This window comes from Seriola aureovittata, chromosome 2 (assembly GCF_021018895.1).
Source record: "Seriola aureovittata isolate HTS-2021-v1 ecotype China chromosome 2, ASM2101889v1, whole genome shotgun sequence".
NCBI classification, from domain to species: Eukaryota; Metazoa; Chordata; class Actinopteri; order Carangiformes; family Carangidae; genus Seriola; species Seriola aureovittata.
In genome coordinates this window covers 19,802,415-19,819,198 of record NC_079365.1, presented here as the reverse complement: position 1 = coordinate 19,819,198, position 16,784 = coordinate 19,802,415, and the positions used below count along the sequence as shown (strand labels likewise).

Here is a 16,784-nt window from a genome sequence, read left to right as displayed (position 1 = left end):
CATAGATTTAAGATGGAATTGAAGGCTCTTCCATCTGGCGGGAGGAGTTTTTTTTCCACCAATGAAGGATGGCTCTCTGAGTCAACAGCAAATAGATTCATATTGCATATATTGCTTTTCTGTTTGAATAGGTTATACTATACAGTCATATTTCTTTGTGTGGCTGTTCTTCATATTTCATTTCAATATGAGAACAATAAAGCTGATTAAAAACCTTGAGCAGTGGTGTACGGAGGAGGGCAGTTTTTTGAAAAGTTGACGGTTTGAAATCACAGACTAGAGGTATTGTGAATCAGGGAAATGCATGTGCATAGACGATCTGTAAGCCTCTATGCTTGTCTTAATGGCAGATTAAAGACTGTTGATGCATGTATGAGCAAGTAGACTCACAATGGTGAGTAAATCTGGCGATGAGTTCATGTCTTTTGTTGTTCAGATAGTGGTGAATACATCCTAATCTTCACATAAGCTTATTTGTCTTATTCTGCTTTGGTTACGTAACTAATGTTTCTTGGTACCCCCAACATTTATGAAGAAATACGAGGTAAAGATGCCAAAAATGTATTTTCTCACTCAGCTTCTAGCTACTGTCTGACAGATGTGGCCCCACATTAACACTTGAGGATGGGGCTCAGTTGGGGGGAAAAAAATTATGTCCCATATTTCTGGGGACCATTCAGCAATATTTGAATCAAAATGTTGTGATGATTGTTTCAAATCCGATTAAACTACACCCACACAGTCTGATGAAACACATTAGCTGACATTAAATTCTCATGAAATAATACCTAAGGACAATTTTGTTCTAACTTTAACTTTGAATGTTGCATATTTGGTTGTAAATGTTAAGGATATACAAATAAATTCAAGATTTGAAAACAAAGTTTCAGTGGATGTAAAGCTTCTTTAAGCTTGGTGAACTTAAGTCACAGATGAAAGTTGACAAACAGTTTTAGATTCTCTGCAAGACGTTAATTCACTTATTCATTTGAATGAAAATCACGCTCATCCCATAGACTTTACATTGGGATGATGTTGAGCACATTTTCACTTTTTGTACAAAAAGTAATAATTGACCATTTACGGTTGTCAAATGTTGTACAAACGCCTTTTTTACAACGGTGATCTATGGGGAAAATGCTTTTTCGAGCCTCAGGGATTTTGTTGTTGTAGTATTGTTTGTTGTCCACTGGGGCAAATTGACCGCACAGCTCTGTGTCCACATCGTAACCAGCCTGCTAAATACATCCATGCCAAATCCAACATTGTGACTGTTCCGTTTGCAAACCAACTAATCAGAGTATGAGATGAAATGACACAGAATACACTGGTGACCTCGCGTAATGCCACTTCTGAAAAATATGCTTTTGTCAAGCTCACTTTTCAAAATCAGAGTGTCATGATGCCCTGTTTTCCCTGGCTGTGATCCAGCTTCACAGTCTCCTCCTCCTCTTCAAGATTTTTTGATGTACAGCACTGCCAGTGCCAAAGCTTGTTCATTGTTTTGCTACATTTTTGAAACATGAGAGTAGTGCAGATGAATAATGGCAGTTGATGAGATGTGTCTGCTTGAATCAGTTCTATTGCAGCGCTATGATTCATCACACAATCCGACATACACCAAAATTTATATTATACACAGTCTGTGTGTCTGACACAGATTGCGACTGAGACGTTACTATCACTCAGCCTTTCTGTGCCTTTAAAGCAACAGGTCATCTTATCGTTGTCCACAATACCTCCAACCAACTCTGGTAGAGCTTCACCATGAGTAAAGTTAATTTCCTTGCTCATAAAAGTTTTAAAATAAGTGATGATAGTTTTGTTTACTACTGGAGAGCAGACACACAAACACACACTGAGTGGCTACACACTCTCTCAGAGAGCCTGTTGTTGTCCATGAAGGGAGTTGAAACACAAGAGGCCTAAAGTTTGTGTGTGTCTGTTTGTGTACTCGTGTGTATGCATGTATGTATGTGTCTGCGTTTTGTTAGTGAGTGTGTGTGTTTGTGTGTAAGTCACTGGGCGGGATAAAGAGCCATTGTCTGCAGCTGGTGCATCCCCCACTCCTCCTCTCTGCAGCTGTGAGGAAATCAAACACTCCTCTTTTCCCCCTCTCTGCCTCTGTCGCAACCTGCTGATGCCTTATTAGGTCATTCATGGTGAAACGTAGTGATGACCCAGTGATGGATTGTGTAGTGCAGCAGTTACACCACCACCTGAACTGTTACAAATAGCTAGAAAAAGATCCCAAATAACATCACTATGACACCCGGCATTAATGTGAGGAAAGAAATGTGAGATAGCCATTGAAAAAAACAGAATTTACTGTCATCATTTACTGATGGCTCTGACTCTACAAAGTATAAATGTCACGGCTGGTTAGCGCACAGTATATACAGCTATTATATAGTAGAATAAATGAGTGACAGAAAATGAATTGACAACCATTTGTACAATCTCTGAATCATTTAAAATACTTCATGAAATAGAGATGCCAAACTGCTTTTCTAAATGTGACAAATTGCTGCTTTTCTGAAACAATTTACACAAGATTGGTTATATAATAGAATTTTTTTTTTAAATCATGGCTAAATGTAACAGAATGTATAGTGGATGACAGAGGTAATTAGTACTAAAATAACTGTTCAGTGGATAGAAAACTTTATAATCAATTCATTGTTTCAGTAATTGGTCAAGAAAAAATGCACAGCATTCACAGCATCTCCCGTGTGAAGATTTGCTGCTTTTTCAGTTTAGTGTGATTGTAAACAGAATATCTTTGGGTTTGCAACTGCTGATTTGATGTAAAAACATCACCTCCGGTTCTGGGTACATGTGATGTTCATTTTTCACCATTATTTGACATTTATAGATTGAACACATACAAATATACTTGATGATGAAACAAAATCAGTAGTTGCAGCTGTACTGTCGACTACCTGACCCTGAACTAGATGATCTGGATTACATTGTGTTGTCAAACATTCAGTATGTTTTGCGAAAGAGTCAATGGAAAAGGCATAAATTGTTTACCAACTCCACAGGCTCGACTGCTGTAGAGGGGATGTCATTCTGATGCACTGAGAACTGAATGCTGCCTGAGGAAGAAACACTTGACCTATCTTCATATCACATTGCAGCCACTTCTTTTTTGCTTCATGTGCACTTTGTTCGCATGTGCTCATCAGAGGAAGGCACTTCTAACTTGTCATAGACCTTCAAAAGAGTTTTGCCAAGATCTATAAAATTCCAACAAAACTTCTTAAAATATACAGTGTGAGGCAGCTGTTGTTGTGTCATTGTGAGTCAACCTGGAAAAACAGGAGAAAAAATTTGGCTCAGGTTTTTTGCTGTGGGATAAAGACATCACACTCTCTGCAGACACTTCAGAAATATGTCTCAATGTGTCAGTGATTTTGTTACTGAATTAGTTCTGTCTGGTTAGTTGCAAAAGACAATTTTCAGTTAGGAATTACAGCAATTGATCTGTAAGTGATGTGTGGATGAAAGGAGGATGTTTTTCCGAGACTGAGTGAAGGCTGTGTGGAGACCAAGGGAAAAATGAACATACATTTACTCATTTGGCAGACGCTTTTATCCAAAGTGACTTACAAGTAAGGGACAACACTCAAGCTTCAGTGCAGTAACAGACCTTGGTGTAAGTACTTCATCTATTCACTAAGTGCAAGGAGATTTTATAGAGGAGTGCACCAAAGTGCATAGTAAGTGCTAGTTAGGCATGATAGGGTGTTAAAGGTGTTAGGAGAGGAGGTGCTCTCTGAAGAGATGAGTCTTCAAGAGATTCTACATGATAGAGAGGGACGCCTCTGCTCTGATAGCATTTGGTAGCTTGTCCCACCATCGGGAAACCACCAGTGGGAACAGTCTGGACTGCAATTGCCTCATATGCAGGGATGGCAATGCCAGATGACATTACTTGGAGGAGCACAGGGGGCAATAAGGAGCATAAGCCTGTATGATTGAGTTCAAGTATGGGTACAGACCAAGAAGTCATCTGGTGAGAAAGAGAGGTATAGTTGGGTGTCATCTGCGTAGCAGTGATTTGAAAAGCCATGCGATCAAATAATTGAACCCAAAGAGGTGGTGTATATTGCAAAGATAAGGAGACCTAGTACCATTCCTGGGGGACCCCTGTGGGGTATGGGATAAGGACATTTTTCCTTGCCATGACACACTGAAGGAGCATAGGAGATAGGATTAAAACCAAGAGAGCGCTTTGCCAAAGATGCCAGAGAGTAGAGACAACAGGATGCGGTGGTTCACTTTAACAAAGGCTGCTGATAGGTCCGAGTGTCTGTGGTACTGCTGATCTTATCAATATCACATTTATTTCAAACATTTACCTCGATTATAATAAATGAACTATTAATTTGGTCTTTAACGGTCTCTTTTTTTAAATCATGCACTCCTCATATTCTGCAATGTAATTGTGCTTTAAGTGATACAACAAATTGGTAGTTTTACTACCTTGATCGCTGAAATAGTTTTTCTGTAGTGTTTGCATTTGACTTCTTTTTGTTCAGGGTTGTCCTCACTGAAGACAAAATCTGCCACAGACACTGCGTTCTTTTTATAAGCTGCTCAGGTCTCATCCAAATCGCCAGCTTCGGTTTGAACCCTGACGAACATTTGATGGGGCGGAGATACATGACTGAACATGAGGTAGTATTTTTTTAAGGGTACAGTTCTTGAAGGCCCGCATGGGGAAAGTAGGCTATTAACTGAATAAACCAACTTGAGCTAGATTAAGTCCATGAGAGGTTCTAAATATTGGTTTTGATAGATTTTCGGTTAATTGCCCAGCCCTATATTGAGATAAAAAAAAAGGCATCATAAACACATAAATATTAATAATATATATATATATATGAGTACCACTAACACAACAGGCCAGTTCTAGAAGAAGTGCCTCACTAATGCCACACTAAAAATACTCTAATTTCTGCTTTGAAGATGTTTTTGAGTAAATGTCAGTGAGTATAATCAGGAAAAGATACTTAGAGTATTAAAAGTAGAAGTACTTAATGCAGCAAAATGTCCCCTAATATCATTTACTATTACTCATACAGAAATGAACACAGCTTACTGTTGCAGTTGGTTGAGGTGGGGCTAAATTATATAGGCCTGTGACCACTGATAATTTTTTTATAATGTCCTGATTATTTTCTCAATTTTCTCAACCTCAAAATTATTTTTAAAAATAAATTACAATTATTAAAATGAGTAGCTACTTGAGTAAATGTACTTTGCTACATTCCACCATTGCAACAGGAGACCATTGAGAAATCAAATTCTGACTTTCATTTGCAGATTTAACTATCCCAAGTCAAATGTATTATTCAAAGGTAGACTACACTGTACAGACTATCAATGAATGGATAGTAAGTCATGAAATCAGTGCCTGTGAATCTTTAGCAGCTCTGCACCTTTAAATCTCTCCGCTCCTCCCTCCTCAGTGACAAGCCCGCAGAGCCTCTTTAACGCATCCAGTGGAAATGACAAATCAGAGGCGCTGCATGGGCCAGCATGTCAAATAATAACAATAACCATGAGCTTTAGCAACAGCACCTCATCCGGCACAGTCATCCTCAGACACTAACGAGGCTTCTTTGGGCCGTTTTGTTTGTCTGCGGACGCCTCAAAGTTGGAGCGGACTCGACAAATGGACGTCGATGGACTGGAATGAAAGCTCCACTTCTTCTATCGGACTGAAGGAAGGAGGGAAAGAAACCTCTGCATGTTCAAGTTTCCTGCTCCAACCAGAGGGGCATCGGTGCACGCGTGTTGGATGTGTGTGGAAGTGTGTGTTGGGTGCGTGTGTGTGCGCGCCCGCAGGAACAGCAGCAGGAGCAGCGGCGGCGGTGGCGGTGGTGGTGGTGGCGGCCGCGGGAAGGGAAGTTTAGCGCCGTGATTTTCTTCTTTTCCTCTATTCTGTTCAGTGTTTTTTTTTCATGTCGCAGCAGGGGACAGGCGGATTAACGTTTCCCTGATGAAAATTAATCATCTGTGGAGAGGCTCTGTGATCGTGACTATGATGATGATGTCGAGTAAGAGCGTGGAGTGGCTGCAGGATGAGCTGGAGTCCGGGGCCAGCTCTCTGCTGCTGCTGGACTGCAGACCCCATGAGCTGTACGAGTCCTCGCACATCGAGTCGGCCATCAACCTGGCCATCCCGGGCCTCATGCTCCGGAGGCTGAAGAAGGGCAACCTCCCCATCCGCTCCATCATTCCCAACAACGAGGACAAGGAGAAATTTGTCAAGCGGTGTAAGACGGACGTGGTGGTTCTGTACGACGAGGCGACCTCGGAGCGGCAGGAGTCCGGACTGGGGAGCTCCGTGTTGGGGCTGCTCCTGCAGAAGCTGCGGGACGACGGGTGCAAGGCTTTCTATCTTGAGGGTAAGATGAGACTCTATTGAGTTTTAAATCTGAGGGTCTGGCTGTGTGTTGTAGTTCCTTTAATTCATAAAAAAAAAAACTCGCAAGCGACTCTTTCCTGTCAAACCGGAGTCCAGTAGGAAGACAAATTGTTTAATTTCAGTCTGATGTGATTAACTGAGATTGTCCCAATTAGAGGAGGATGGTGTCACTCTCACCACAGAGAGCGATTCATGCTAAAACAACAATATATTATAATCCTGACATGGGATGATTCAATTAACGGATACGTTTACTGGATTTTATCTCCAGATGTCTGCTGTCAGGGACAACGCTTGAGATTCTGGCTGCCTTTATATTATTTCGGAAGAATATCATCATAAAAGACTTATAAGTAAAAAAAAAAAAAAACGTTATTATAGAAGTCTTTATAAGGGTATTTAAGTGTCAGTGTGGCGCCACTTCAAATAAATGCATTATCGTCCGACTACCAAAGTTAGTCTGTTATTTATTATTCATGTATCATAATGAGGCAGCGACAGTGTATTAGCCTGTAACAAAGCATATTTTTATGCTTACAGTTATTATAACAGATATATAGTAACACAGCAGCTGGTGTGAAGTCACTAAATGAACTTTGATGTTTGACAGAGCAGTTTCGTTCTCTTATCGCCGACATAAAAATCGCCTTATTTTCTATCCTCTCTCTGTCAAAAAAATAAACTAAAATAAAAATAGCGTGAATTACTATCAAAAATAAACCCTCATCACTGTCCTGTGCTTCAGTTTAAAGAGCTTGGTCAAATATGTTTTCAATTAAATGCTGCAAAAAAAAAATGTCCCCGCCATGTTGTGTGTTCCTTCAGGAAAAGACAGGCGTTTTTTTTTTTTTTCATGAATGAACAGGGAAACGAGGAGACGCGCTCTGTATGACCCTCCAGCATGAAAACGAGATGTATAACCTTTGTAAAATCATAAAACACACATATAATAGATGGTGATATCACGAGATATGTGGGGTATTTGATTTATAGAATATCATAGAAATGTTTCACTGGTGTCACAATCCGAGCTGCCATTCACAAAAAGTCCACAGAGCAGAGCTGTGTTGTAGCAGAGCTGAGTGTCCAGCTCTGCTGCTGATTCTCCCCGGGGCTCAGCTTTTCTCAATGGCGCACATCTGTCTAGTCTGTTTGCTTATTCACAATGGCGTAAATATCACGTTATTCTCATGTTATCTTTCACTTTTGTTTTCAATTATAAACCCATATCATCATATAGATTGCAAGTTTAACATGACATATAATGTAATATGTCATACATGTGAGAACAGGTGTTTAAACTGATTTAATTTGGCCTCCACTACACTTCTGTCTGACCACTGTATAGTATATAATGTCATTAGAAAATTAATTTATTGTGGTAAAAGATGTGTTTAATAGATTTCTGTATTAAATTTTTGCTTTATTATTTACCACCATTATTGTCTTTTTTATATATGTCTTGATAGTTTTCTTTCTCACTTATTCATTGTGTTTCAAAAATCCAAAAGGTTATTTTTTTTTTTATTGTTCAGCATCCACCTCTGGCATCATGCAGACTTGACATCCAGCTGCCATTTTGTGGATGCTGAATTGCACATTTTGCCACACATACACACTAACCTGTCCTGTGGGTATTTATGTACAAGGTACACCAAATATTGACCTTTTCTGGTCTTCTCCTTATCCTCCAGGGGGCTTCAACAAGTTCCAGTCAGAGTACCCAGAGCACTGTGAGACCAATTTGGACTGCTCCTGTCCCAGCAGCTCGCCACCAGCCTCTGTCCTTGGTCTCGGAGGACTCCGCATCAGCTCAGACTGCTCTGACGGGGAATCTGACCGCGAGCCGGGCAGCGCCACAGAGTCGGAGGGCAGCCCCCTCCCCAACAACCAGCCAGCGTTCCCTGTCCAGATCCTGCCATACCTTTACCTGGGCTGTGCCAAAGACTCCACCAACCTGGATGTGCTCAGCAAGTATAATATCAAGTACATCCTCAACGTGACGCCCAACCTGCCCAACATGTTCGAACACGAAGGCGACTTCAAGTACAAACAGATCCCAATCTCCGATCACTGGAGCCAGAACCTCTCGCAGTTTTTCCCCGAGGCGATTTCATTCATTGGTGAGTAAAGGTGGAGAGTGCTCAAGTCAATGTTATGTGTATGTTCAGAGATACATCAGGTGTTACATCAGATCCTTTTGGTAACAGCAATATTTCGATTATTGATTAATCTGCCGATAGTTTTCTTGATCAATATAGAAATCGTTCTATCTATAAACAGTCAGTTTCAACTGTAGTTAAACTATATGATTACTTTCATTATCTTAATCTGGATTATGTTTTCAATTAAACAATGAAATGTTTGTTACATCAGATCCCAACCTTAAAACAAAACAATGTCTACCTGTGATCATCAGTTGTGTACGTCTACCGGTTGTGACCGGTTAAACCAAAAGATTTTATTTGAATCATTTCCCAAAGAAGGAAAATTATTCAGTAATTTACAAGACAAAAGCAAAGAAACAAAAACAGCATCATTTTGTGTAGCATAAATATTCACAGTTTTTTTTTGGTTTTCCTCTTCTGGTATTCAATCTTCAGTCAACAAAATGTAAAAAAAAAAACGCAGATCATATTCTCCCAAAGCCCAAGCTGATGTCTTAAAATAGCTTATTTTTAACAACCATTGCTTGATAAATGATTTAAATCTTTAATTGATTATCAAAGCTGTAACTTTAGGGACACAACTAATGATTATTTTCAATTGATTCATCGTTTTGTATATAAGAATGTCAGAAAATAGTGAAAACTGCACATCATAGTATGTCAGGACACGTTCACATCTTAAAAAAGATTCAGTTTTCTGTCATAGAGAACGAAGGAACCATTTGAGAACCATATTTGAAAAGAAGAAACAAGTGAATTTCTGGCCCTTTTTGCTTAAAAATTACAAACAGTTATCAAAGTATTTGGCAATTAGTTTTCTGTCAATCAGCTAATCAATTAATTGACCAATCGTTATTCACTTTGCCTGTATTTATCCACAATTTTCTATCAAAAAACAAGGAAAAATGTGTTTTTTTCACGTACTTCACTGTTTCGTGGAAATGATTTTTGACAGAATTTAGTGCTTTGCTGAGCTACACATGAGCCGCCTTCATTCTACCATTACTGGTAAAATATGATTTTAAAACCACAAAATATAAAGGAAATCCTTGAATAAAACATGGAAATGGATTTTTTGAGAATGAGGTCATACCAAAGCCACATGAATTTCATTCCTGTTAAAGCTGCTTTCCAGTTTTCTGCATCATCTCGTCCCAGTTTCAGTATTTCCCATCATTCCTTCTGACTTAACTCCTGGAGAATGAGTGAATTCCCTTTGATGAGTCAGTGCCAAAGCCTTTATGTTTGTCTTAGATTGTCCAGACCCCTGACTTTTTTTTTTTTTTTTCGGAGTAATGTGTCTGCCTAGGTGGGAGGAAGTGTGACATATGCCAGAGCCAGAGGTCGTGGCAGATTTGGGTCATGCTGATGTTAAATGGAGCTGTCTGGCTGGCTGTAATGTGCAGGAATTACATCAGATCTTTTTGGTAACAGCAGGGTAATTATGGGTGAAGGAGAGAAGCTCGGGCTGAAAGGGAGACCCAGATGTGATCTTACACTGTACTGTTGTAAACTGTGGATTCCTTAAATATCTGAAATCATTGTTTTTAATCTGTTCAAGAATGTGGAGAAAGGGAGGGAATTTGATATATTCTAGTATTTTAACATCTGACAAATGGAAGGATCTTGCATTATTATGTATTTGAAGCACAAGCAACGTGATGTAATGCTTCACAATGTGAAGCTCACTTGAATTCAGATGAACTTCTGGTTCCTTATTCCGCTTGTGAGCCTTGTATAGTTGAGCTTGAGTCTCCTGATGAGGATTTTTGGCCCCTTTTTTATTGCGGAAAGCGAGAACACATCACATATAAATTTAATTTGGCTTCCGCTTGGCAGCCTGAGCTCGTGAGCCAACTGACCCCAATCCTACAACAAGAGATGCAGGCAGAGCGAGTGAGGAGAGGCAGAGAGAGACAAAGGAGAGGATGAAAGAGAGCGAGAGAGAAAAAGAAGGAAGAAAGAAAGGCAAGAAGCACTTAACTCTCACCCTAATGGCCTGTAGTGATGCAAGCGCAAGGGCTCGAAACTGATAGAAGGTGGATGGATGTAGCCTGTTAATAATGTAAGATGTTTTTTTATTCAGTTTTTTTCTACTGATTGAGAGCTAGAAAGCAGAATGAAAGATGACTTTCTGCTGTCATTGAGAAAGGTCATCCTGGATTGTGCATCTAACAGTATGATTTTATTTTTTGAAAGAAAGATCAAATTTGCTTTTGTCATATTTTGCGTTGGAGGATGCTTGCGTTTTATGGCGCATCATGTTGAATTAGGGCTGGGTGATTATTCAGTATCGTTCCTTATTGGCTTTCCATGGAATTGTAGACGTCTTCAGCTGTCTTGTTTCATCTGAACAACAGTCCAAAAAGATACCCAGTTTACAATGGTGTAAAGTGCCGATTCTGTTTGACATTATGTCTTGAAAAGTGAGCGAATTGCCTGGAATTGTTTCGATTCTACATATGTTCATACGTTTTAGTGATTTTTAACACCATTACTGTTTTAAGCTACACGTACCCTTTGTTTTACACATTTGAAGAGTTTGGTTTTATGTACCAAATAACAGCACAGTTCAATGTTTTGACAATTTTGCATATTTGCCAGCTTGTGATTTATATTGATATTTGGAAAATATTGATTGATTTTGGAACTGTATTTTAAATGATTCCGATCATTATACTTGACAGAGCAGCTTAACTCCTTCTGAAAACTTTAATTGTTTTCTTTATACTACATGTTAATATGGATGAAAACGCCACTTAAGTCTAATCATCTCTCTCATGCTTTCCTCTCTCCTCTTCTCATCTTCTCCTCCTCCGTCACTCCATCTCCTCCACAGACGAAGCACGCTCAAAAAAGTGCGGCATCCTGGTCCACTGCCTGGCCGGGATCAGCCGCTCGGTGACCGTCACGGTGGCCTACCTGATGCAGAAGCTCAACCTGTCGCTCAACGACGCCTACGACTTTGTGAAGCGGAAAAAGTCAAACATTTCCCCCAACTTCAACTTCATGGGCCAGCTCCTGGATTTTGAGCGGACGCTGGGCCTCAACAGCCCCTGCGACAACCACTCGACCTCCCCGACGCACGACCAGCTCTTCTTCACCACCCCGACCAATCACAATGTGTTTCAACTGGACACGCTGGAGTCCACATGAAAATCAGAGGGGGGACTGTCCCCTTTTTTTGTGGCGCGGGGTAAAGATGATGTTGTTACAATGGTAACAAGCGGCTGCACTGGAGGAGAGCAGCCAGTTTTAATGAATGTTTTAGCCTCCTGAGGCGCGTTGTCTGAGAGCCTGGCCACGGAGCAGCGTTGAAGGGACAGGGGAGGTCACAGATGCCACGTTATAGGGGAGGGGGAGTTTTTTTAACCCACAGCGGGGAACTGACAGATGGGTTTACGACGGTGTCCTCCTCAGAGTTGACTGAATTTAGGGGAAGAGCTCCGATCAACCTCTCTTGCAACCAAGAGGAGAAGAGGAAACTTAACTGACTGAGAAACTGAGCGAAGGTCGCAGCAGGACAGACAGCTTCATACAAAGATAGGAACACGGAAAAAATCTACAGCGCTCGATTTGTGAGACGACAGCATCCTCTCTGTCTTTCTGTCTCGGCTGTCGAGCTGAGCTGACTGGTGCCAAGTGGAGAATCTGGGTTTTACTCGTAGGAAATCTCGCTCTACTGAATGTAGAGTTTTTAAAAACCAAGGAATTAACATACACACATGCGCACACACACATAAACAAAGTATGTATGTTTGTACTGTATGTACTGTATGTATGTTAACATACATAGCAGAAAATGTATGGCAAATTCAGTATGTCTATATGCATTTTTGTATATTTTTGTGTACATTTACGCACAAATCTATACCTTATATAAATATATATACGCATAGAAATCTTATCTTTGTCCAAAAACAAAGTAATCCAATCCAATACTGGCTTAAGAGATTGTAAAACTAAAGAAGGGGAATGGGTGTGGCGACACCAACAAAGGAAAGTTGTTGATGATATTCCTAGTTGTCTTCTTTTTCTTTTTTTTTTTTGTTGTCGTTTTTTTTTAGTTTTGTTTTTCTTTTAGGTTTGTAATGACCTAATGCAGTTTGCACAGTGGTGTAGCCATTGACTTGCTGGCACTTGGAGCCAGTGCTGGAAGCAGGCAGATAAAGAGACATTCAGAGAAGAGGAGGAGAAAGAGGAGAGGCCAGTCCCAGGCTGCGACAAGTCCCAACAGCTGCACCGCGCAGTGGGGAGGGAGCAGGAACTGGGCCCTGTGCAAAGGACGAGGTTCAGGGTTCAGGGTTGGGTTAGAGTCTAAGACAGACAGTGGTAAGACCAGGCACAGGGCTAGGAGTTGTCAGTTGAAATGTGGTTGTTGATGGGTGAAGATACTACAGTAGATTTGACGTTGGTCAGCTGTTTTCAGACGTAAGTTCCCAGTTCCTGCTTCCTTCCCCTTATGACTGTTCATCCAGTTGCCTAAGATTTTATGACTATTTTAGTCATCCGTTTCATTTCAGTTAAACTCTTTGCTTCCTGGATTATTTCGTCACAACGTTTTGTCTTACTAGTCTGCTTTGCCAAACTGGTTTCTAACAGCTCTGACTTTTGTACTTTGAGGCAGAGACTTGAATGAGAGGTCAGTGTTGGCGTTGGAGATACAAAGGTAGTGCTAACATTTCTGAGCAACTTTTTTGGGCACCATATCTTAGCAACCTCGAGCAAAGAAGTGCCTCAGCACTCTTTTATTAACTACATTGCAAACTTCTTTTTTTGCCCGAAAGGAACTTGTTGGATTTGTTGGCCTATCATATGTTCCTTTTAGGACCCAGATAGATGCCAAAAAGGGGATTCTAGGACAAGGGACTGTGATTGTAACTTGGTCTCTGTGTTGGGATTCTGGTGTTGTGGACTGGGACTGGCCTCAACTACAGACTGCACTTAGCTACTTAATAGCATCATGTCCCTTAACTGCATTGGAGAAAATGGAAAGGAAGGTCGTTCTGCGAAGGGATCACCCATTTCATCAAAGAAAATTTTGTTTGATTCACCCTTAAGCCTTGGGTATATTATATGAAAGATATATTAAACACAAATTGGTATATACATATGTATATACATATATATATATATATATATATATATATATATATATACATATGTATATATGTATGTATATATATTATAGAGCTAATAGTAAACAGATCCATATTATTTTGTATACCTGAGCATGCTGTGGTACTGTATGCTCTCTAACAGTAGAAGTAACCACGGGTTGGATGTTGCTTTACCAGGTTGGAAGAGGAATGATGAGGATTGTTTTTTTAACTGCTGTTGCTGCTGAACACGGCGGCACTCAGCATGTGGTCAGGGAGTTTTCTGAGACCCTGTCCACATTAGTAGCACTTAAACAATGAGTTAAATATGAATTTGAAAAGTCTGGGAGAAAAACAAATGACAGAATCCTGCAGCGATTGGAAGAAGAAGAAAAAAATCCAGAAACATTCAATTTAAAATTCAAAACATTGAAACCCCGCCCCCTCTGCTGCAATAATTGTAGTTTTAACGTAGGCTTCCTGTTAGGGGTGAGACGACACTGCAGCACGTGGACGCCAGCAATATCTGTAGGTACACTGGGGCTCATGCAAGAGTGCAAGTTTGTCTGTACAAGTGCTTAGAGTTGGATTTAGAAAAGCTCTCCTAAATGCACAAACAGTTTGTCAACCTGGTGAATGTCACATGTTCACGAGTAGGTACACTTTCAGAGGTTGTGATCATTAGCATAATTAACACAAAAATTACCATATAAGGATACTTATCCCGCTCCATTTGCAGGCAAGCTTCATTCACAAAAATGTCACTATGATAAAAAAAAAGCAGAAGTTCACACTGAGGACCTTTCTGTCAGAAATCAGCAGACCAAAACATAGTAGCGCAAAGGGGACCCAAAAAATAGAGAGAAGTAGGCTATTACTACGATTGTCTTCACTGTCATTGCAGATATGATATGAAGTTACATGCCAAAAAACATCTTGCCAAAACAAAGTGGTTCCTGACTTTTAAAAGTGAGGCAGTGGATATAGAGAATATCATTGGAGAGAATAATGTTAGGCTACAGGTAATATTCACTGACCGGTGAAACTGGATGTTTGGCTTGAAAGTGAGCAGCATAAAGACGCTGAGGCAGCTGTTAGAGTGCGAATTCGTCAACCCAAAAATGCTCATGCCCGTAAAAGGTAAAAAAAAAACGAAAAAAAAAACTTGTAAAGTCGTGAACATATTCAAACCTTAAACTCAAAGAATTGTAAGTCAAAGAAGCGTTCTGTTTGAGAAGAGCGGCAGATGTTTCAATCAACTACAAGTGCTTCTAAATCCAACTTCTCTTAAATTACTAAAGCGTGACAATAACGGATCTGTTTGTAAGCGTGGTTTTTGCATGAGGCCCGTTGTTTTATTGCCAACTACAGAAATTTTGTTTCAAAGCAGAAATGTGGACGGGGTCAAAACAGAAACAAAGAACAGGTTTTCAGAGGGGACAGCAGTTGAATCTGAACAGGGTTGGTTTTAGCTGGCCTTACATAATCTTTCTAACTTGTTTCTAATGCTGACTGTTCAATACTCTTTGTATCTCACTTTAGAAAAAACATTGTGTAAAAAAAAAAAAAAAATGAAACGTTTGTTATCTGTTATTTGAATCAGAACATGGTAATAATAGATGGCAAGCTGTCTTTTAACCGTGACGGGTCACACGAGGTCCTCTTTGTTACTCTGCAATATATCAAAACACCTTTTTTTGCAGTATTTTGTAGATCCAAGACCTCAAAATTTTTAAATTCTTCTTCTTTTGTACTATATCTATTCTATATGATTATACAAGATCCAGCTCAATTATGGCTTGTGGACTGAAGTAACATTTTACCTGGGGTGTCCAAAATGTAGGGCCAGTGTGCCCATTACCAACATAAAAGAGGCCCTCATTGACACACATACACACACACACACACACACACACACGCACACGCACGCACACACGCACGCACACACACACTGCTTGACACAGCCAGAGCTGTGGTTCAGCATGCCAGTTAAGTTTCACAATAGACAGTTACACCACCCAGCTTAAATAATTACAAGGTCTTTTTCTGTCTTGTTTTGATATAATGTGCTCTATGCTATTCCTGTGGCCTTTCAATATGAATATATATCTAAGTATATATATGTTATGAATTTATATGCAAAAGTTCCTCTCCTATTATAGCATCAGAGATGAAAATAATACTACCATGCTTGAATGGACTTCCCTTGAGAGTCGTATCCCACCTACAATAAGAAAAACGTTGAGGACTTGATCACTTGCACCCTAGGATTGAAATATATTTCAGTACGGAGCTTTTCTATTTAAAAAGAATATGGTTGAGTTCAAGCTGCTTTCTTGTGTTTTTGTGTCTTTGTAACAATGAAAGAGAAATCAAGTCTTTTTCTCTGTTTGTAAATTTGCCAGATCACGGGAACGGCAGTTTCTGTGTCCTTAAACTTGTAGCTACATCTTGGTAAGAATGTGCTCGGGAGGGTAAGACATGACTGAGCAAGAGGAGAGGAGAGGAGAGGAGAGATGGTGGCGGCGTAAAATACAAAGTGAAAGAAAAAGTGAATGATTTCAAAATGTTACCTCAATGAGGAATTTTTCAGGGATTTTTTTGACAATGCATCTTGCATCGTGTTACAGCTTCAAACACACGTTGAATAGCTGTTTTGTATTGTGCTGTAAACAGTTTTTAAAAAAGATGCAATCTGTCTGTGTATTAAAACAAGGGGCATGTTAACCGAGGCAGTTTCACCTTTCTGTCCTCTGAAGGATATACGATTGACCCTATGTATTGTACAGTATATGGAAACAACACAAGACATGTTTATACCGCAAATAAATATTGAAATATTTTTTTCTTTAACACCTGTTTTCTTCTTATTTCTTATCACAAAATTACATTAAGAGCCAATTCCAGTTAATGCAGGAGAATTTGTCATTGACTGACCAACATGTTGACAGCTTATGGGGTGCAGTAGTCATCGGGTTACTGTTCGATTTAGCAGGTTATATTGCAAGGTAACGGTTACCAGCCCGAGCGTCAAGATAAATCTGATGAGCCACGAGATGATTTAGCAAGAAACAG

General features: G+C 39.9%; 1 protein-coding gene across 1 annotated transcript; it reads left to right on the top strand.

The window, feature by feature from the left end:
- The first annotated feature begins 5,450 nt into the window (after nucleotides 1–5,450).
- dusp7 (dual specificity phosphatase 7) lies at nucleotides 5,451–16,562 on the top strand. Its single transcript, XM_056397170.1, has 3 exons — nucleotides 5,451–6,422; nucleotides 8,137–8,565; nucleotides 11,450–16,562. Exons 1-3 carry the CDS (start codon nucleotides 6,014–6,016, stop codon nucleotides 11,764–11,766), a joined length of 1,155 nt encoding a protein of 384 aa, XP_056253145.1. The 5' UTR covers nucleotides 5,451–6,013; the 3' UTR covers nucleotides 11,767–16,562.
- The last annotated feature ends 222 nt before the right edge of the window (nucleotides 16,563–16,784 follow it).